The sequence below is a fragment of the Lepisma saccharinum genome, chromosome 25, assembly GCF_977018435.1.
Source record: "Lepisma saccharinum chromosome 25, izLepSacc3.1, whole genome shotgun sequence".
Lineage (NCBI taxonomy): Eukaryota > Metazoa > Arthropoda > Insecta > Zygentoma > Lepismatidae > Lepisma > Lepisma saccharinum.
Window position 1 is genome coordinate 32,529,223 of NC_139253.1, and position 19,051 is coordinate 32,548,273.

General features: G+C 44.9%; 1 protein-coding gene across 2 annotated transcripts in view; it reads right to left on the reverse strand.

The window, feature by feature from the left end:
* LOC145978583 (uncharacterized) overlaps nucleotides 1-19,051 on the reverse strand; it is a 57,146-nt gene that overhangs the window by 12,556 nt on the left and 25,539 nt on the right. For both annotated transcript variants that reach the window (XM_083111289.1, XM_083111287.1), the window contains exons 7-9: nucleotides 7,562-7,714; nucleotides 5,365-5,525; nucleotides 838-1,060 (exon numbers count right to left, since the gene is read on the reverse strand). In XM_083111289.1, the coding sequence (XP_082967415.1) occupies nucleotides 5,373-5,525; nucleotides 7,562-7,714 (306 nt within the window). In that variant the 3' untranslated portion in view covers nucleotides 838-1,060; nucleotides 5,365-5,372. The remainder of the gene's footprint in view (nucleotides 1-837; nucleotides 1,061-5,364; nucleotides 5,526-7,561; nucleotides 7,715-19,051) is intronic.

Below are 19,051 nucleotides of genomic sequence, written 5' to 3' on the forward strand. Positions count from 1 at the left end.
GTGTACAAACCCAATGCCAAAATAGCTGATAAACTAAACAAACACAAACTGTCCTCTCCCATCCGCAGGTCCATCACATCTGTCAATGAAAGAATCCAACAACACCTAACAGATGCAAAAAAAAAGCCCAACCCACTACTGGTCTTGCTAAACACATCAAATACAATAGCTATAAAATACAACAAAAGGTACAAGTCAAGCACACCATCCACACACTCGTACACATGAAAATTAAGGAAACACATGCCATAATGCACTTCCCATATGAGCTAAACATCGATAGTGGACAGGCACACTACAGTTAGCACAGGGAAATAACAGACAACATGAACGCAGACGTACAGTTAACAACAGGGCAGCTAGCGGCAGCCGGAGAACTACGAACAATAGAAGCAAGCGAAGCATACAACAAGTTTTAACGAGGATGGTGGCAGTGGCCACTGAAATTAATACAACAAAGAAGAAAAAAAAACAGTTTCATGGATAAAGGGAGTACTAGTTTATCCGTATTTAAAAATAAGTTGTTTTTTTTTAATCAGTCAGAACACTTACACCTTAAATCCTTAGATGTTCATGCTGTTCTTCATCGTATTAGCCTCAATACCAGGGTTATTTTTGGTGCACAATTTGAAATTACATCTCACCATAAAATTTAATATCTCTGAAACTAAGAATTACAGTTCCCCCCTTTTCTTTTGTAATCTGAAGAAATTACAAAAACTCTCTTATTCTCAAAAAATGTACTTTTCCTGTTATTGTTTAACATTCAAGAAGTCTCTTTAATTCCTTAACCACAACTCTGATATCAACATAAGAAATATAAAAATATTTACTTACCTCATGTAAAAATGAGAAGCCTCTGATTTCTTTCCATATTTATATAACAACACACAAAAAAATCATGAAAAAGGAACAAAATCATCATTTTTTCCATTCTTTAAATGAGTCTACTTTGATATAGTATGCTGCCTTAGATCAACTGCACAAATATATACATGTATATTGAAAATTATCATCATTCTTCTATTCCAAACTGCAAAACTGTCATTTATTTATTGGTCTGGAACAAAAGAAGTGAACAAAATTACAAGAAAGATTCATGTAAAAAATATAGATAGAGTATTTGCAAGTTGTAAAAGTATATTATTATATTATTTGCTTGGCAATTGTAAATCTCAAGTTTCATACCACAATATGATGAGCAACAATCAGAATGTGGAAGAAAATACAAACTACTACACTGAACTGGGCAACATAACAGCCTTTTGAGTTCCATTGCCACCACTGCTATCTAGCTTCTAGACCAGGGTAATTGCTGCTAGTTCTTTCATGTAGCTTTCTATCGAGGCTACACATGGACAGTTAAATCCAAATTATTAGAATCCAAAACCATCCGAATTGTAGAGTTAAAACAATGCCGATGTATTAGTATTGTCTGCTACCAGGTATCGATATTGGAAATTATCGGTTGGATTTTGGATTGGTGGTGTAGTTAAGTACAGGAAAACCTCGTTAATACGATATTGGTTAATATGAAGTACCCTTTAATCCAAAGTTCTTCCCATTCCCCAGGAGATAAGATAGGATTTTTAATGCATTTAAGTATGGATAATTTTTAATACGAAGTTGTTTACAAGACCCTTTGGCAAACCCGGTTTCGCTTTATTCAAAGTAGACACCTGCGTAAGTCGAGAAGAGAAGATTGAATGTGGAGAGAGCTTGGATCTTATTTTAACTTGACCTTGACCTGTTTTCTTGTTCTAAGAGCTCCTGACAACAGGAGGGAAGCAGCCCGAAATGCCCGCTGGACTTGCATTCTTTGTCATGTGCATGGCAGGTCAAGGTCTTTCATCGCTGAATACACCACCTTGGAAATATTCACCACTGCCATATGAGAAATGCGAGATAAGATCACAGGAATGTTCCATGGTTCCAAGATACAGACATGTAGCACCTGGAAGTTTTGCCCATCTGTCTGAACCATAGACAAACCACTGAAGGAGACGCGTTAACTCAATGTTAAATTCTGTGGCTTTCGTCACTCCATGACATCACTGGTGACGCTAGTGGCATCTAGCAAAGATTTTAAGGAACTACTTGTTTCTCAATGCTCACGCTAGATGGCAGGCCTCAGGTCTGACAAAAGGGGGGTGCCTGGGTGAGAGGGGAGGGGTGGGCTAGAGAGGTACTCCGTTTTATTTCAAATTCAAAAGTGTTTCTGTTCTCCTATACAGCTTTTAAATAACCTACTGTCACTATGATATTCCCTTCAATGCAAACATAAGAATAAACTTCTTTGCAGGTGTAGATTACGATAACAAGTTTGCACTAAACACAAAACACCACACACTCATTGCAGTTGCTTACGAGTCTTAAAACAAAGCAGACTCCGTGCAACACGTGTCGCCATCCTTGTCGAACTGACCGAGCGAGCCCGGCCGGGATGGTCATTTCAAATTCAAACCCATGCGTTGACCCAGTGTTGCAATCTATCCCCACCGAAAATGAGCTAAACACTGGATGGTAAATCCGTTATATAATAAATATCCATGACAAGTGCTACGTAATATAAGCTTTATATTATGTACAATCAGCAAATATCAACGATTGGAATGATGATCCTCTCCGATGACGTAGTGGTAATGTAATGAAGGTGTGTTGGGTTCGATACCTGTTGGAAGCACGAAGTGTATATTTTTAGATGGTGGCATTGCTTGAAGTGAGGGGGATGCGGAGGAATAGTATCCCCCAGCTAGCAAAATTTTCGTAAAACATCCCCCAGTTCATTAACATTTTGGTACACACAAAAGTTTGGCGAAGCCAGACTGGTTAGCGTATACCAGAGCAGAGAGCTGGGTTAAGTCCTGGTCGAACATGCATTTTCTCCAAATCCAAGGCTCGACCAAATATCCCCTATCTAACATTTTCTACTTTCGCTATGGATGTCTGATCGAGCTATCTGTGGGATGTTCATACACTGGTCAAAACAATTAGGGGAGCAAGCAAGAAATCCCAAAACCAAAGTTGGAAAGTCAAAAGTAGCAATGTATATTGATGAAGTGAGTGTGTCCTCAACCAGCACAATTCATCTGTGATGAATCATCAGCATGAAGAGCTCTCTAAGTGACACCATAAGGCACGTGGCAGAATTTGTGATATGAGGAGCAATCACAAGGTCACTTGGGAACACCGGTTGTTTGGTGCTGGCAGACCGTAAGTGCAGGTGGGATTCAGTTGAGTAGTGCTGAATAGGAATGATGGCAGAACAACACGATTTAGGGGAATCTAGCGCATGGAGAGTCATTGGGAGGATGGAAGCAGGGCAAACACAACGTGAGGTGGCTGCAGCCCTTGGTGTGTCACGCAGTGTCATTTCCAGGTTGTGGACACGATTTCAACAGACAGGTACAGTACGAAGGAGGCCTGGTCAAGGTCGCCCACGGTCAACAACAGTTAGGGAAGACCGGTACTTAGCATTGTCGGCTTGCAGGATTGTGCCTCCACCAGGTATCAAACCTGGGGGCCTTTGATCACAAGGTGACAACATTACCACTATGCTGCCAGGAGACCTTACTAACACTATTTTCAGAAGAATGATAACAAAGATAGGTAGTAGAGGAATCCAAGTTACCAGACTCTCTTTCAGTTTCCAAGGTGAGCAAAGATTATACCAAAGCAATAACCAATAGTATAATTTAACATTGTCTATGTAGTCACATCTAAACACAGTCAAAAAAGTTTTGCATCAGGATGGAAAATGACAATAGATATATGAAGCACAAGGTTTATTAACAATGACAGTGGGAATACAAAAGAAAAGATGAAGAACAAGACATGTTGAATGAAAAGGGAACAAAAGACGTACAATTTTCGCAGAAATGTGTTTAAAACGAAAATGGCACAATTCATGATGGAGGCCAAAAAACAAAGAACTGTCACAAGAAGACTGTTCGTCATAGCGGATCCACCAGAAACATTGTCTACCACCTGGTGTGTCCTCCCCTGACTGCAAGAAGGTCTTGAACACGCTGTGGCATGCTGAGGATGAGACGATCAAGGTGATCTTGCGGTAAGCGATCCCATTCGTTCTGTGCCGCAAGAAGAACTTCACGAAGATTGGTGGGAGCCAAAGGACGGTTTGCAATGGCATTTTTTAGCATTACCCATGCATGTTCGATGCAATTCATGTCGGAACTTTGAGCTGGCCAGAGCATGCGATGGATATTCGCCGCCTGTAGATAATCGTGCACCATCTGTGCGCACTGTGGACGGACATTGTCATCTACCAAGACAAATTCGTCACCAATTTCCTGATGAAATGGTTGCACAGTCGTCTGGAGAATATCCCTGACATAACAAACAGCAGTTTGTGTCCCTCTAATTGGAATTAGGGACATTCAACATCTGAGCATGATCCCTGCCCACACCATAATTCCTCCTCCTTGGTATGGATGGACCCCCTGGACACCACGAAGCCGCTCCTGCAGTCCAGGGCCTTGCCACACCCATCCTCTTCATGAATCTGGCCTTAGACAGAGCCTACATTCATTGGTGAAGAGCACATGAGCCCAATGACCAGGTCCCCAATTTCGATGTGCATGGGCTCAATGCACACGGTCGCGCCGATGTCGTGGCAATAGGTACTGGCGCCGGAGAGGTCTTCTGGAACGTAAACCACTTTCTCGAAGTCTGTTACGGACAGTTTGGTTTGACACACGCACACCAGAGGCTGCCTGGAGGGCATGGGTGATGTTCCTTGCCGTCATGGTATTCTGTCGCCGAGCTGAGAGTCGTACATAGCGGTCTTGTGCTTGTGTTGTGTTGTGTTGTATTGTGTCGTCCATTGACGATCTGCTCCAGGTCCTACAGACTTCGCTTTGCGCCTCTCTAACAGCCCTAGCTACAGCCCATTGTGACATGCCAGTCTTCAGTAGCATTGTGATCCTGGCCTGATCAAATTGCACTATCGTACGCCTAGGCATGCCTTGCACACAGCTGCACTCGCTTGCCTTCGCTAACTGGACACAAAGAGCACCTAACTAACCTTTGCCGACTACCGTGGTGCTACACTCGAACACACGCATGTGCTTGCCGATAGTCTGGTAGTCGTCTGTGGTGATCGGTATTGCACGTCGACCACGTTACTTCGCACAATGAGCTCTGCTTCATCCTTTCTTGTCTGCTTCAGCATGTTGCAGACCCTATTTTCATCACTTCTCAGGTGATGCAAAACTTTTTTGACTGTGTTTATTATAGAATTAACAATATGCATTGTCACTAAAGTACAACTTTATTGTTTACAATAAAATATCTTTAGTAACCAGAAAAATATAATGATTAGCATCTAAGAAGATTACTACTTACCTGACAAATTAATCATCCATTTCTATTTGTAAAAGAGCAGAAGGATCCAGCATCATCCCACCTGAATCTTCTGCATCAGAATCATCATCAGCAGCATTATCTTCATCTTCATTAGCATCATCAGATGAATTTTTACTTCCATCTTCCACATTTGACATTTGCTGAAAATATATTATATTCGTATATTTTTATTCTCCTCAGATATACATCAATAAAAAAATTGAAGTAGGTGATAGAACTTACTTTTTGCCTAAATTGGACATTCCAGCATTATATGTGTGACATTTTACACACAAAATGTACAGTTCTAGACATTAAAATATTGATAATGAACTAATTTCATAAAATTATGAAGTACTTTGTGGTGTACACTAACAAATGAAAAAACTTGGGTATGACGACAGCCTAAATGCATGAAAACGAGAATGTGTTATGGTGTGATACTTTAAAAATGTATCAAAATTTGACTTAATTTGTCTGTGAAGCATATAGGCTATAAATGCTAATAATTTTTGTTGGTAAAATATGCAAATTATATGCATTCACAAAGATTTAAACCTTAATGAAATTAAAAACAATAATAATTTCCAGATTAATTCATTTTGTTATTTACATGGAGTAGGACCACTTTTAATGGAATGCTCCCCAAATTACATATTGTACTACTGGAATAAAACCTCTCGCAATACTTATTTGATTATATCTGTGTGGCATTCATGTTGTGCATGTAAAAATGGTAAAAGAAAGCTCACACTGCAATATGTCATGAAGGCATATGAGGGATTTCAAGGTTTGGGTCAACCTTTACACTATTGGCCATTTGTGAAGGAGATGTGATCAACACCATGCTCCAGTCACCTTAAAGAACCCCTACCCCTGGAAAAAAAGCATTGATTAGAGGCTGGATGAACCCCAGGGCTACTATATGCGAGGAATTGAACCCAGGTTTGCCATGTGGCAGTCTGACACCCTACTGACTAGACCACCCCTGTTCTCCCTCTTGTGAATTTGCAAGTTAAAAATAATCATGCTTACACATGCAGATTGTAGAGTATCTATTTATTTACAGACCATATACATTACCTCAATAAGTTAGAACCTTGTGTTGTAAGCTTGGTAAACTTTGTATTTGTTTATATCTGCTTGCTTCTGTATTTTTCTATGTTAATTTGGCATTGAGAATGAACAATGTTTTTATAAAATTAACATGACTTACGAAGAATTTTAACACAGAACCCCAGGCTTGATTGTATGGTATTGTTCTTACTTTGCATTATTTATTCTACATCCCTTTTCTGCCTCATGTGCTAACTACAATGATGATGATTAGATTAAATTGATTAAGGGATAATAAAAATGGAAAGCAACACCCACAACTATGTCTGACTCAAATCTGGAACCCTTTGTGCCAAGATAGCGAGTCCAGCACTCAACACACTCTACCACTGAAGCAACACTTTCAGTTAATTGCAACGATTGAGATGAAGGATTACAAGATGAAATTGACTCAAGAAGAAAACCCATGCCTAGATAAAGGCTCAAACCTGGAACTTTTTGCAGCAAAGTAAGGTGATCATGCAAAGAACTTTTATTTTGTATTGTAATTGTTTTTTTCTTAGTTAACATCACTTATCTGCATCTTGTAAGCAAATCTGGACAATAACATGCAAAATAATATAATGCAGTTATTATTTTTCTTATATTTGCAGAGTGTAGACATATAGAGTGACTAGCCATGTAAGGTTGTGTGTTGTGTGCATGTTTATCTTGGTGTAAGGTTGAAAAAGTTCTGGGAAACCAAGGCGAAATGTCACAGAAAACATAAAAACTACTAAAAATAACTGTATTATATAATTTTGCATCTACAAAAAGTGGTTAACCTTTAAGAACATAGAAAACTGGACAATAAGGATGAAGGGAAACCTACAAATGAATACCCACACTTGCACCAAGGCTCTTGATAGTGAGATCATGAGTCCAGCACTCAAAGAGGTCGGCCACTGAGATGACTACTAACTCAAAGCTAAATGGCCCCTGAGATGATGTCCCTGTCTTTGTTACACCATATGCTACAGATCCTAGTTAAAGTTCCTCTAAAAAAAAGTACTGTACAGAAATACATTGAGAGAAAGAAAATATCTGGGAATGAAGAGAAACTAATGAAAGTTAAGACATGAATGGAGTAGTTTCTGCGTACCTTTTCTGAAGAATCATTTGACTCTTGTTTCCCTGTTTCAAGTTCAGCATTTTGTTCCTTGACATCGGCCTCCATTTCTTCTTCCGCCTCAGATGCTTCACTCTTTCCTGATTCTGCTGAACTTGATTGTTCCTTGTTGTTTGAATTGTGTTGCTACAAAAGGTAAGAGGATGGTAGTATATAATAATCACTTGGTCCATTCCTAATTTCTTTACTTTGACTGAAAAATTCTACTATAGTCGTTTTCACGTTCAGAAGACACAATGGGCTCTTATGGACAATGCTTTTCTTATGGGAAATACGAGCACGCTGTTGTGACATTTCTCGATTTACAAATTTAGCTTACGTAAAATCGGTACCTGCAGTTTTGCAGGAAATTTTGTAGAGAATACGATGGTGAGCACAAAAAAGTGATAACTTGTTTACATATTTTTAGATAAATTAAAAACTCAAATTTTCTGTGAAAACAAAATTTTTACATTGTTTTCATTCCTAACATTGAAACATGCCGTAAAATTGAAGCATTCATTATGAAAAAAATTGACACGGTTTTCTAATTGTCATAGGTGGTGGTGGTGCTCAGAATTTATCAATACTTTAAAGCATATTCGCATTAAAAAATATTTAAATAAAGTATGTGGAGATTTTTTATATTCGTGCAGTAGAAAATGTTGTTGCTGGCCATTTTTTGTTCTGTAATTCCAAGTAAAAACTTCCAGCGACAAAGTTGTGAAGAAAATAACGAAATTATTATTTATAACCACTCAAAGGTTCCCAGAAATATTACTTCCGTGCATTTGGAGTTTCTTCTTAACCCGAACCACGCGCGAAGTAAGGGGACGTTGTCTGGTCATCTTGAGCCGACTCACCGCAGCATTCCAGCTAATCACCACCAAGTTTTCGAGTTGTTATTTTTTTCCATTCAGTAAAAATATTAACTTCATTCAGTATGTTATAATAGAATTGCAATTACTTTAATTTAATAATTGACAATTATTTCCAATGCTGCTGTTGTGAGCAACATTAGTGCTGTCGCAAATACACATTGTTTTGTTTACATTACTATCGACATTAATACTGAAATGAAGATCACCTTTCAGTTTCCAACGTACACATAAATTCATAGACAATAATGAATATATATATATATATATATATATATATATATATATATATATATATATATATATATATATAATGGATAAAAGCAAGGAGGGCCAAAAGGGCTAAGTAAAAATCAAAGAAGGTAAAAGGAAACACTCACCGGACAGTAGAAAGATTCAAAATTTTCGCTAATTTATAGCATCATCGGTGTGAGAAGAAATAGACGGAACCGGAAGTTGGGGCACTGCAGAGTTGCCAGGTCCCCATCGAAGAAGAAGCGGTGCGTAGAACGAAAAAAACACTGTTTCGTCACCAGGCTCGTCGTAAACTGTGAGTGTGTAGGAAGAGTTGGGAGGGCGGGAGGGACGGGATGGTTTGGGGGGGAAGGTGGGTGAGGGATGGGTATTACTGGGTGGCCTTGTTCAGGCCAGGTGGAGTGGTTGCACTCATGGCTGATATATAGGCCCTTTCCCATCTTTTGCGAACAGAGGCGTTGGCTGGTTTGGGTAGGAGATGGATGATCGCTACCCGGAAGCAGTCGTTGAAACTGATGTTGTGGTGGTTGGTGTGGACGGCGACAGTGAAGTCCAGGTTGTGGGTGGAGGAGCGGTGGTTATTGATGCGGAGGTTGAGGGCCGTTGATGTTTCCCCCAGGTAAAAATCACCACAGATGTTGCAGGTGAGGATGTAGATAAGGTTTGAGGCATGGCGGGTCCCTTTGGGATGAAGGGTAAATTTGCCAGTGGCCGTGTGCACCTGGAGGGTGTGAGAAGTGATGAGGATGGGGCAGGTCTTGCACCTGGGGCAGTTGCATTTATGGGCAGGGGGGTGTTGGATGTGTGGTGAAGGAGTGTTGTGGACCAGGATGTTTTGGAGGTTGGGGGGGGGGGGGCGTTTGAAAACCACCAAACACCTCAACAAAATCCAGGACTTCATCCACACCCGCGGCCCCCCTGAAGGCCTTACAGCTCGTACCACCGCCATGTTAATACCCGACAATCCCCGCACCCCCACCTTCTATCTCTTGCCCAAAATCCACAAACCTGGCAATCCCGGTAGACCCATTGTGTCCAGCTATAACTCACCCACAGAAAGAATCTCAGCCTTTGTTGACTCCCATCTCCAGCCTCTTGTGAAAGCTCTGCCCTCCTACCTCCGTGACACCAACCACTTCCTCCAGAAAATCAGCACCCTTCCACCATTGCCCCCAGATACCATCCTTGCCACCATCGATGTTACTTCCCTCCTCTACACCAACATACCTCACTCCCATGGCCTCCGCTCCATAGAATTCTATCTCAATAGCAGACCCAAACCTCACAACCCCAGCACCAACTTCCTGACCCACCTAGCCCACCTTGTCCTCACTTGTAACAACTTCACCTTTGAAAACCAAAATTTCCTACAGATCCGAGGTACAGCCATGGGTACCAGAATGGCCCCATCCTATGCAAACCTCTTCATGGGCAAACTTGAGCAAGAGTTTTTGGCTACCCAACCCCTCCTATGGCTCCGCTTCATCGACGACATCTTCATGCTCTGGACACATGGAGAACCATCCTTGTCAGCTTTCCTGGACGAACTTAACCACTTCCGTTCCCTAAAATTCACCTGGACGCACTCCCCCAACCAGATCACCTTCCTAGATGTGGACGTGCACATCGAGGGAGGACACCTGACTACCTCCATCCACATAAAACCCACCAACCACATGCAGTACCTACACTTCTCCAGCTCCCACCCCGTTCCACACCAAAAAAGCCATTCCATTCTCTCTGGCCCCTCAGGGGACAGCGCCTGAACACTTCACCCACCTCCCGCCAGAATTATAACCTCCGCCTACACCAGGCCCTGGTTAACCGTGGATATCCCTCCATCCTTGTCACCAAGCAAATATCCCGAGCTGCCTCACACACCACTACCACCAAGAAACCTGCTGCCACCAACCCACCTGCACTCATCACCCAATACCATCCCCACCTCAACAAAATCAGGCACACACTGCACTCTCTTCTCCCAATTCTCCACAGTGATCCTGAAACCAAAAGCATATTTCCCGACAAACCAAGGGTGGTTTTCAAACGCCCCCCCAACCTCCAAAACATCCTGGTCCACAACACTCCTTCACCACACATCCAACACCCCCCTGCCCATAAATGCAACCGCCCCAGGTGCAAGACCTGCCCCATCCTCATCACTTCTCACACCCTCCAGGTGCACACGGCCACTGGCAAATTTACCCTTCATCCCAAAGGGACCTGCCATGCCTCAAACCTTATCTACATCCTCACCTGCAACATCTGTGGTGATTTTTACCTGGGGGAAACATCAACGGCCCTCAACCTCCGCATCAATAACCACCGCTCCTCCACCCACAACCTGGACTTCACTGTCGCCGTCCACACCAACCACCACAACATCAGTTTCAACGACTGCTTCCGGGTAGCGATCATCCATCTCCTACCCAAACCAGCCAACACCTCTGTTCGCAAAAGATGGGAAAGGGCCTATATATCAGCCATGAGTGCAACCACTCCACCTGGCCTGAACAAGGCCACCCAGTAATACCCATCCCTCACCCACCTTCCCCCCCAAACCATCCCATCCCTCCCGCCCTCCCAACTCTTCCTACACACTCACAGTTTACGACGAGCCTGGTGACGAAACAGTGTTTTTTTCGTTCTACGCACCGCTTCTTCTTTGATGGGGACCTGGCAACTCTGCAGTGCCCCAACTTCCGGTTCCGTCTATTTCTTCTCACACCGATGATGCTATAAATTAGCGAAAATTTTGAATCTCTCTACTGTCCGGTGAGTGTTTCCTTTTACCTTCTTTGATTTTTATATATATATATATATATATATAAAAAACAGGAATAGGGTTAGAAATGGTGCCAGAAGGGCGGATAAATACAAATAATGAAGGAGACAGTAAACACTTACCACACGAATAGAAATAATTCAATATTTCGCGATCTGAGTCGCATTTTCAAGAAGGTAGATAAAAGATCGACGACACTTTGAGTAGAGGCACAGAATACTGACCGTAGCGTCTCTACGGTCAGTGTTGCCAGAAACAATTGAAAGGAAACACGAAATACTTTAGCCAGTGTTTACTGTCAGGTGGGTGGGTAGTTTCGGGGAGGAGAGGAAAGAGTTACTGGTTGGCTAGGTTGAGTCCGGGGGGTATAGTGGCGTGCATGCCTGCTATATAGGCCCTTTCCCATCGCCTGCGGAAAGATGTGTCAGAGTGGGGGGGGGGGGGGGGGGGGTAAAAGGTGGATGATGGCAACACGGAAGCAGTTATTGAAGGTGGTGTTATGGCTGTTGGTGTGGATGGCAACTGTGAAATCGGAGTTTTGGGTGGAGGAACGGTGATTATTTATCCTTAGATTCAAGGGGGTGGAGGTTTCGCCTAGGTAGAAGTTGCCGCAGATTTGACAGATGAGGGTGTAAATTAGGTTGGATGAGTGGCAGGTGCCCTTAGGGTGAAGGGTGAACTCACCTGCCGCTGTAGGGATCAGGAGGGTGGGGGAGGTGATGAGTATGGGGCAGGTCTTGCATCTGGGTTTATTGCACCTGTGGGCTGGGGGAAGGGGTGCGGAAGGGGTGGGGGGTGTTTCGGACCAAGATGTTTTGGAGGTTGGGGGGGGCGACGGAAGACGACCCTGGGTTTTTCCCGAAAGATGTCTCTGGTCTCGGGATCACTGTGCAGGATGGGGAGGAGGGAGTGGAGGGTATGTCTGATTTTCGTAATGTGAGGGTGGTATTGGGTGATCAGAGTTGGAGGGTTGGTTTTGGGTTGTTTGGTGCGGTTGTGGGAGTTAGCTCTAGTGATTTGTTTGTTGATGAGGGTGGAGAGGTAGCCACGGTTTGTTAGGGCTTGGTGCAGGCGTAGGTTGTAGTTTTGGCGGGATGAGGGGGATGAGTTGAGGCGCTGGCCTCTGAGGGCTAGGGAAAATGGGATGGCTTTTTTGGTGTGGTAGGGGTGTGAGCTGGAGTAGTGGAGATACTGGAGGTGGTTGGTTGGTTTGATATGTATGGATGTTTCCAAGTGGTCTCCCACAATGTGGATGTCCACATCGAGGAAGGTCACTTGGTCTTTGGAGTGGAACCAGGTGAATTTGAGGGTGGTGAACTCATTTAGTCGGTTTAGGAATGTTGTGAGGGAGGGTTCGCCATGTGTGCAGAGGAGAAAAATGTCATCAATGAATCTTAGCCAGAGGAGTGGTTTCAGTTGCTGGGAGTCAAGGAATTCCTGTTCCAGCCTGCCCATGAACAGGTTGGCATAAGAGGGGGCCATGCGGGTACCCATAGCATCAACTGTTGTGAGGATGGTGTTGGGTGGTAGGGATGGTAAGTTTTGGATGATGTTGAGGAAGTGGGTGGTGTCACGGAGGTAGGAGGGCAGGGCTTGGACGAGGGGTTGGAGGTGAGAGTCTAGAAAGGCTGAAATGCGTTCAGTGGGTGAATTGTAGCTGGACACAATGGGTCTCCCGGGGTTGTTAGGTTTGTGAATTTTCGGGAGGAGGTAGAAAGTGGGGGTGCGGGGGTTGTCAACTATGAGTGAGGAGATGGTGGAATTGGATAGGCCTTCAGGGGGTCCTCGGGAGAGGACAAAATCCCGAATTTTGTCTAGGTGTGTGGTAGATGAATCAACCGTGGTGGGCTTGTAGGTCGATGAATCAGAGAGTTGACGGGAGGCTTCCGCCACGTAGTCAGAGGAGTTCATGACTACTGTGGTGGACCCTTTATCAGCGGGGAGGATTTTGATGTCTGGGTTGTTGCGGAGGGACCGGAGGGCTTGGTGCTGGGCTGGGGTTAGATTGTGGTGGGAAGAGGGGTTTTGGAGGTATGTACTGTCGGAAACATTGTTGACAACAGAGGTGATGTATCTTTCGAGGGGGTGGTTGTTGGGAAGGGAAGGGGGATCATGGGGGGAAGGGGGGCAGAATTGGAGGAGACTGGGATGTATGTCAGAAGGATTAGCTTTGGAGGGGGGATTCTTGGCCCAAAAGTATGTCCACCTAAGTCTGCGGGCGAAAGTTTGTATATCAAATAATAGCCGGAAATTGTTAGGGGTGGAGGCTGGGGAGAAGGTAAGACCTTTGGAGACCCATTGTGTCCAGCTACAATTCACCCAGTGAACGCATTTCAGAATTCTTGACTCTCACCTCCAACCCCTCGTCCAAGCCCTGCCCTCCTACCTCCGTGACACCAACCACTTCCTCAACATCATCCAAAACTTACCATCCCTACCACCCAACACCATCCTCACAACAGTTGATGTCACATCCCTTTACACCAATATTCCCCATGCCCATGGCCTCCGTGCCACGGAATCATTCCTTAACAGCCGACCCAAACCCCACAATCCCAGCACTCACTTCCTGATACAACTAGCCAACCTTGTACTTACCTGCAACAACTTCTGCTTCGGTGACCAACATTACCTGCAGATACGTGGCACAGCTATGGGTACCCGCATGGCCCCCTCTTATGCCAACCTGTTCATGGGCAGGCTGGAACAGGAATTCCTTGACTCCCAGCAACTGAAACCACTCCTCTGGCTAAGATTCATTGATGACATTTTTCTCCTCTGCACACATGGCGAACCCTCCCTCACAACATTCCTAAACCGACTAAATGAGTTCACCACCCTCAAATTCACCTGGTTCCACTCCAAAGACCAAGTGACCTTCCTCGATGTGGACATCCACATTGTGGGAGACCACTTGGAAACATCCATACATATCAAACCAACCAACCACCTCCAGTATCTCCACTACTCCAGCTCACACCCCTACCACACCAAAAAAGCCATCCCATTTTCCCTAGCCCTCAGAGGCCAGCGCCTCAACTCATCCCCCTCATCCCGCCAAAACTACAACCTACGCCTGCACCAAGCCCTAACAAACCGTGGCTACCTCTCCACCCTCATCAACAAACAAATCACTAGAGCTAACTCCCACAACCGCACCAAACAACCCAAAACCAACCCTCCAACTCTGATCACCCAATACCACCCTCACATTACGAAAATCAGACATACCCTCCACTCCCTCCTCCCCATCCTGCACAGTGATCCCGAGACCAGAGACATCTTTCGGGAAAAACCCAGGGTCGTCTTCCGTCGCCCCCCCAACCTCCAAAACATCTTGGTCCGAAACACCCCCACCCCTTCCGCACCCTTTCCCCCAGCCCACAGGTGCAATAAACCCAGATGCAAGACCTGCCCCATACTCATCACCTCCCCCACCCTCTTGATCCCTACAGCGGCAGGTGAGTTCACCCTTCACCCTAAGGGCACCTGCCACTCATCCAACCTAATTTACACCCTCATCTGTCAAATCTGCGGCAACTTCTACCTAGGCGAAACCTCCACCCCCTTGAATCTAAGGATAAATAATCACCGTTCCTCCACCCAAAACTCCGATTTCACAGTTGCCATCCACACCAACAGCCATAACACCACCTTCAATAACTGCTTCCGTGTTGCCATCATCCACCTTTTACCCCCCCCCCCCCCCCGCTCTGACACATCTTTCCGCAGGCGATGGGAAAGGGCCTATATAGCAGGCATGCACGCCACTATACCCCCCGGACTCAACCTAGCCAACCAGTAACTCTTTCCTCTCCTCCCTGAAACTACCCACCCACCTGACAGTAAACACTGGCTAAAGTATTTCGTGTTTCCTTTCAACTGTTTCTGGCAACACTGACCGTAGAGATGCTACGGTCAGTATTCTGTGCCTCTACTCAAAGTGTCGTCGATCTTTTATCTACCTTCTTGAAAATGCGACTCAGATCGCGAAATATTGAATTATTTCTATTTGTGTGGTAAGTGTTTACTGTCTCCTTCATTATTTGTATTTATCCGCCCTTCTGGCACCATTTCTAACCCTATTCCTGTGTTTTTTTTCCTAATTGGATATGAACCCTTTTGTGTACAACTCACGCCAACTCTCCCGACTCCGGTCACTCATTATTTCCTTCACCAAATCTGTTTGTCACACACGTTTCTTACATTCATGCCTCTTATTAGGCCTTACTCCCAAAAGCCTGACACCCAAACTCCCTTTCTCAGCTATGCCCCCCGATATTCAACCCAATATTCGCCCCCTAGCGAGAAATTTTGCTGCCGAACTAACCCTAACCATGTACAAATCACAGCTCCACCGGACTCGAGAACTCTCGATTTCCATCCAGTCCCTTACCAAAATCCTCCTACTGACCCCAGGCAACAACAACAACCAAATAAACACACTCTGGAACCTTTCCCAGTCCATTGCCCACAACCTGAACCAAAAACACCTGCAAAAACTTTCCATTCTCTGCAGACAAGCCCTGAATGCAGTATGCACCCTCCCCCTCCCCCTCCCACCACAACACCAACACAAAACCACATGTCCCTTACTTCCAGACCCACCCTTGTCGCTACCCACTCCACCCCAACCTACCATCTCTAACCCTGCCCCTCCCTCCCACCACACCACAGAAGAGCACCAGTCCTCGGACAAAAGATCCCCCCAGCATACTGACATTCCTCACCCCCAACCACCCACTGACTGCACCTCCATCTTGAACCTTTCCAACCACAACCTCACAACCACTGAAATTGACGTACTTTCCAAAGGTCTTACCTTCTCCCCAGCCTCCACCCCTAACAATTTCCGGCTATTATTTGACATACAAACTTTCCCCCGCAGACTTAGGTGGACATACTTTTGGGCCAAGAATCCCCCCTCCAAAGCTTATCCTTCTGACATACATCCCAGTCTCCTCCAATTCTGCCCCCCTTCCCCCCATGATCCCCCCTCCCTTCCCAACAACCACCCCCTCGAAAGATACATCACCTCTGTTGTCAACAATGTTTCCGACAGTACATACCTCCAAAACCCCTCTTCCCACCACAATCTAACCCCAGCCCAGCACCAAGCCCTCCGGTTTCTCCGCAACAACCCAGACATCAAAATCCTCCCCGCTGATAAAGGGTCCACCACAGTAGTCATGAACTCCTCTGACTACGTGGCGGAAGCCTCCCGTCAACTCTCTGATTCATCGACCTACAAGCCCACCACGGTTGATTCATCTACCACACACCTAGACAAAATTCGGGATTTTGTCCTCTCCCGAGGACCCCCTGAAGGCCTATCCAATTCCACCATCTCCTCACTCATACCTGACAACCCCCGCACCCCCACTTTCTACCTCCTCCCGAAAATTCACAAACCTAACAACCCCGGGAGACCCATTGTGTCCAGCTACAATTCACCCACTGAACGCATTTCAGCCTTTCTAGACTCTCACCTCCAACCCCTCGTCCAAGCCCTGCCCTCCTACCTCCGTGACACCAACCACTTCCTCAACATCATCCAAAACTTACCATCCCTACCACTCAACACCATCCTCACAACAGTTGATGTCACATTCCTTTACACCAATATTCCCCATGCCCATGGCCTCCGTGCCACGGAATCATTCCTTAACAGCCGACCCAAACCCCACAATCCCAGCACTCACTTCCTGATACAACTAGCCAACCTTGTACTTACCTGCAACAACTTCTGCTTCGGTGACCAACATTACCTGCAGATACGTGGCACAGCTATGGGTACCCGCATGGCCCCCTCTTATGCCAACCTGTTCATGGGCAGGCTGGAACAGGAATTCCTTGACTCCCAGCAACTGAAACCACTCCTCTGGCTAAGATTCATTGATGACATTTTTCTCCTCTGCACACATGGCGAACCCTCCCTCACAACATTCCTAAACCGACTAAATGAGTTCACCACCCTCAAATTCACCTGGTTCCACTCCAAAGACCAAGTGACCTTCCTCGATGTGGACATCCACATTGTGGGAGACCACTTGGAAACATCCATACATATCAAACCAACCAACCACCTCCAGTATCTCCACTACTCCAGCTCACACCCCTACCACACCAAAAAAGCCATCCCATTTTCCCTAGCCCTCAGAGGCCAGCGCCTCAACTCATCCCCCTCATCCCGCCAAAACTACAACCTACGCCTGCACCAAGCCCTAACAAACCGTGGTTACCCCTCCACCCTCATCAACAAACAAATCACTAGAGCTAACTCCCACAACCGCACCAAACAACCCAAAACCAACCCTCCAACTCTGATCACCCAATACCACCCTCACATTACGAAAATCAGACATACCCTCCACTCCCTCCTCCCCATCCTGCACAGTGATCCCGAGACCAGAGACATCTTTCGGGAAAAACCCAGGGTCGTCTTCCGTCGCCCCCCCAACCTCCAAAACATCTTGGTCCGAAACACCCCCACCCCTTCCGCACCCCTTCCCCCAGCCCACAGGTGCAATAAACCCAGATGCAAGACCTGCCCCATACTCATCACCTCCCCCACCCTCTTGATCCCTACAGCGGCAGGTGAGTTCACCCTTCACACTTCTACCTAGGCGAAACCTCCACCCCCTTGAATCTAAGGATAAATAATCACCGTTCCTCCACCCAAAACTCCGATTTCACAGTTGCCATCCACACCAACAGCCATAACACCACCTTCAATAACTGCTTCCGTGTTGCCATCATCCACCTTTTACCCCCCCCCCCCCCGCTCTGACACATCTTTCCGCAGGCGATGGGAAAGGGCCTATATAGCAGGCATGCATGCCACTATACCCCCCGGACTCAACCTAGCCAACCAGTAACTCTTTCCTCTCCTCCCCGAAACTACCCACCCACCTGACAGTAAACACTGGCTAAAGTATTTCGTATTTCCTTTCAACTGTTTCTGGCAACACTGACCGTAGAGACGCTACGGTCAGTATTCTGTGCCTCTACTCAAAGTTTCGTCGATCTTTTATCTACCTTCTTGAAAATGCGACTCAGATCGCGAAATATTGAATTATTTCTATTCGTGTGGTAAGTGTTTACTGTCTCCTTCATTATTTGTATATATATATATATATATATATATATATATATATATAACACATTACCATATCTCAATGTTATTCTATGAAATAATGAATATTAAATGTGCCTGTGTATTAAATTAAATCTAATGGGAAAATGACATGCTAATGAACTGTAATGTTCACAGTATAATATAAATATTAATAATTACATATAATTATCATTATATATATAAAATATGTAACACCTACATTGTGAAGGAAGCTCATCATTTCCCGACGACATGAGCTAGCGCTGTATAGGCAACACTGTACGGTTTCTCCATAAGCGCCGTTGTGTCTTCTGAAGGTGAAAACGACTTTAGTAGCAATAGAAGAACTAGGATAATCGCAAACACATACATCAATTCTGTCACTCTTATTATTACGTAATAGCTAGGGCCATATATTTATGGTGAATAAAAGATCAATATTTCAGGAT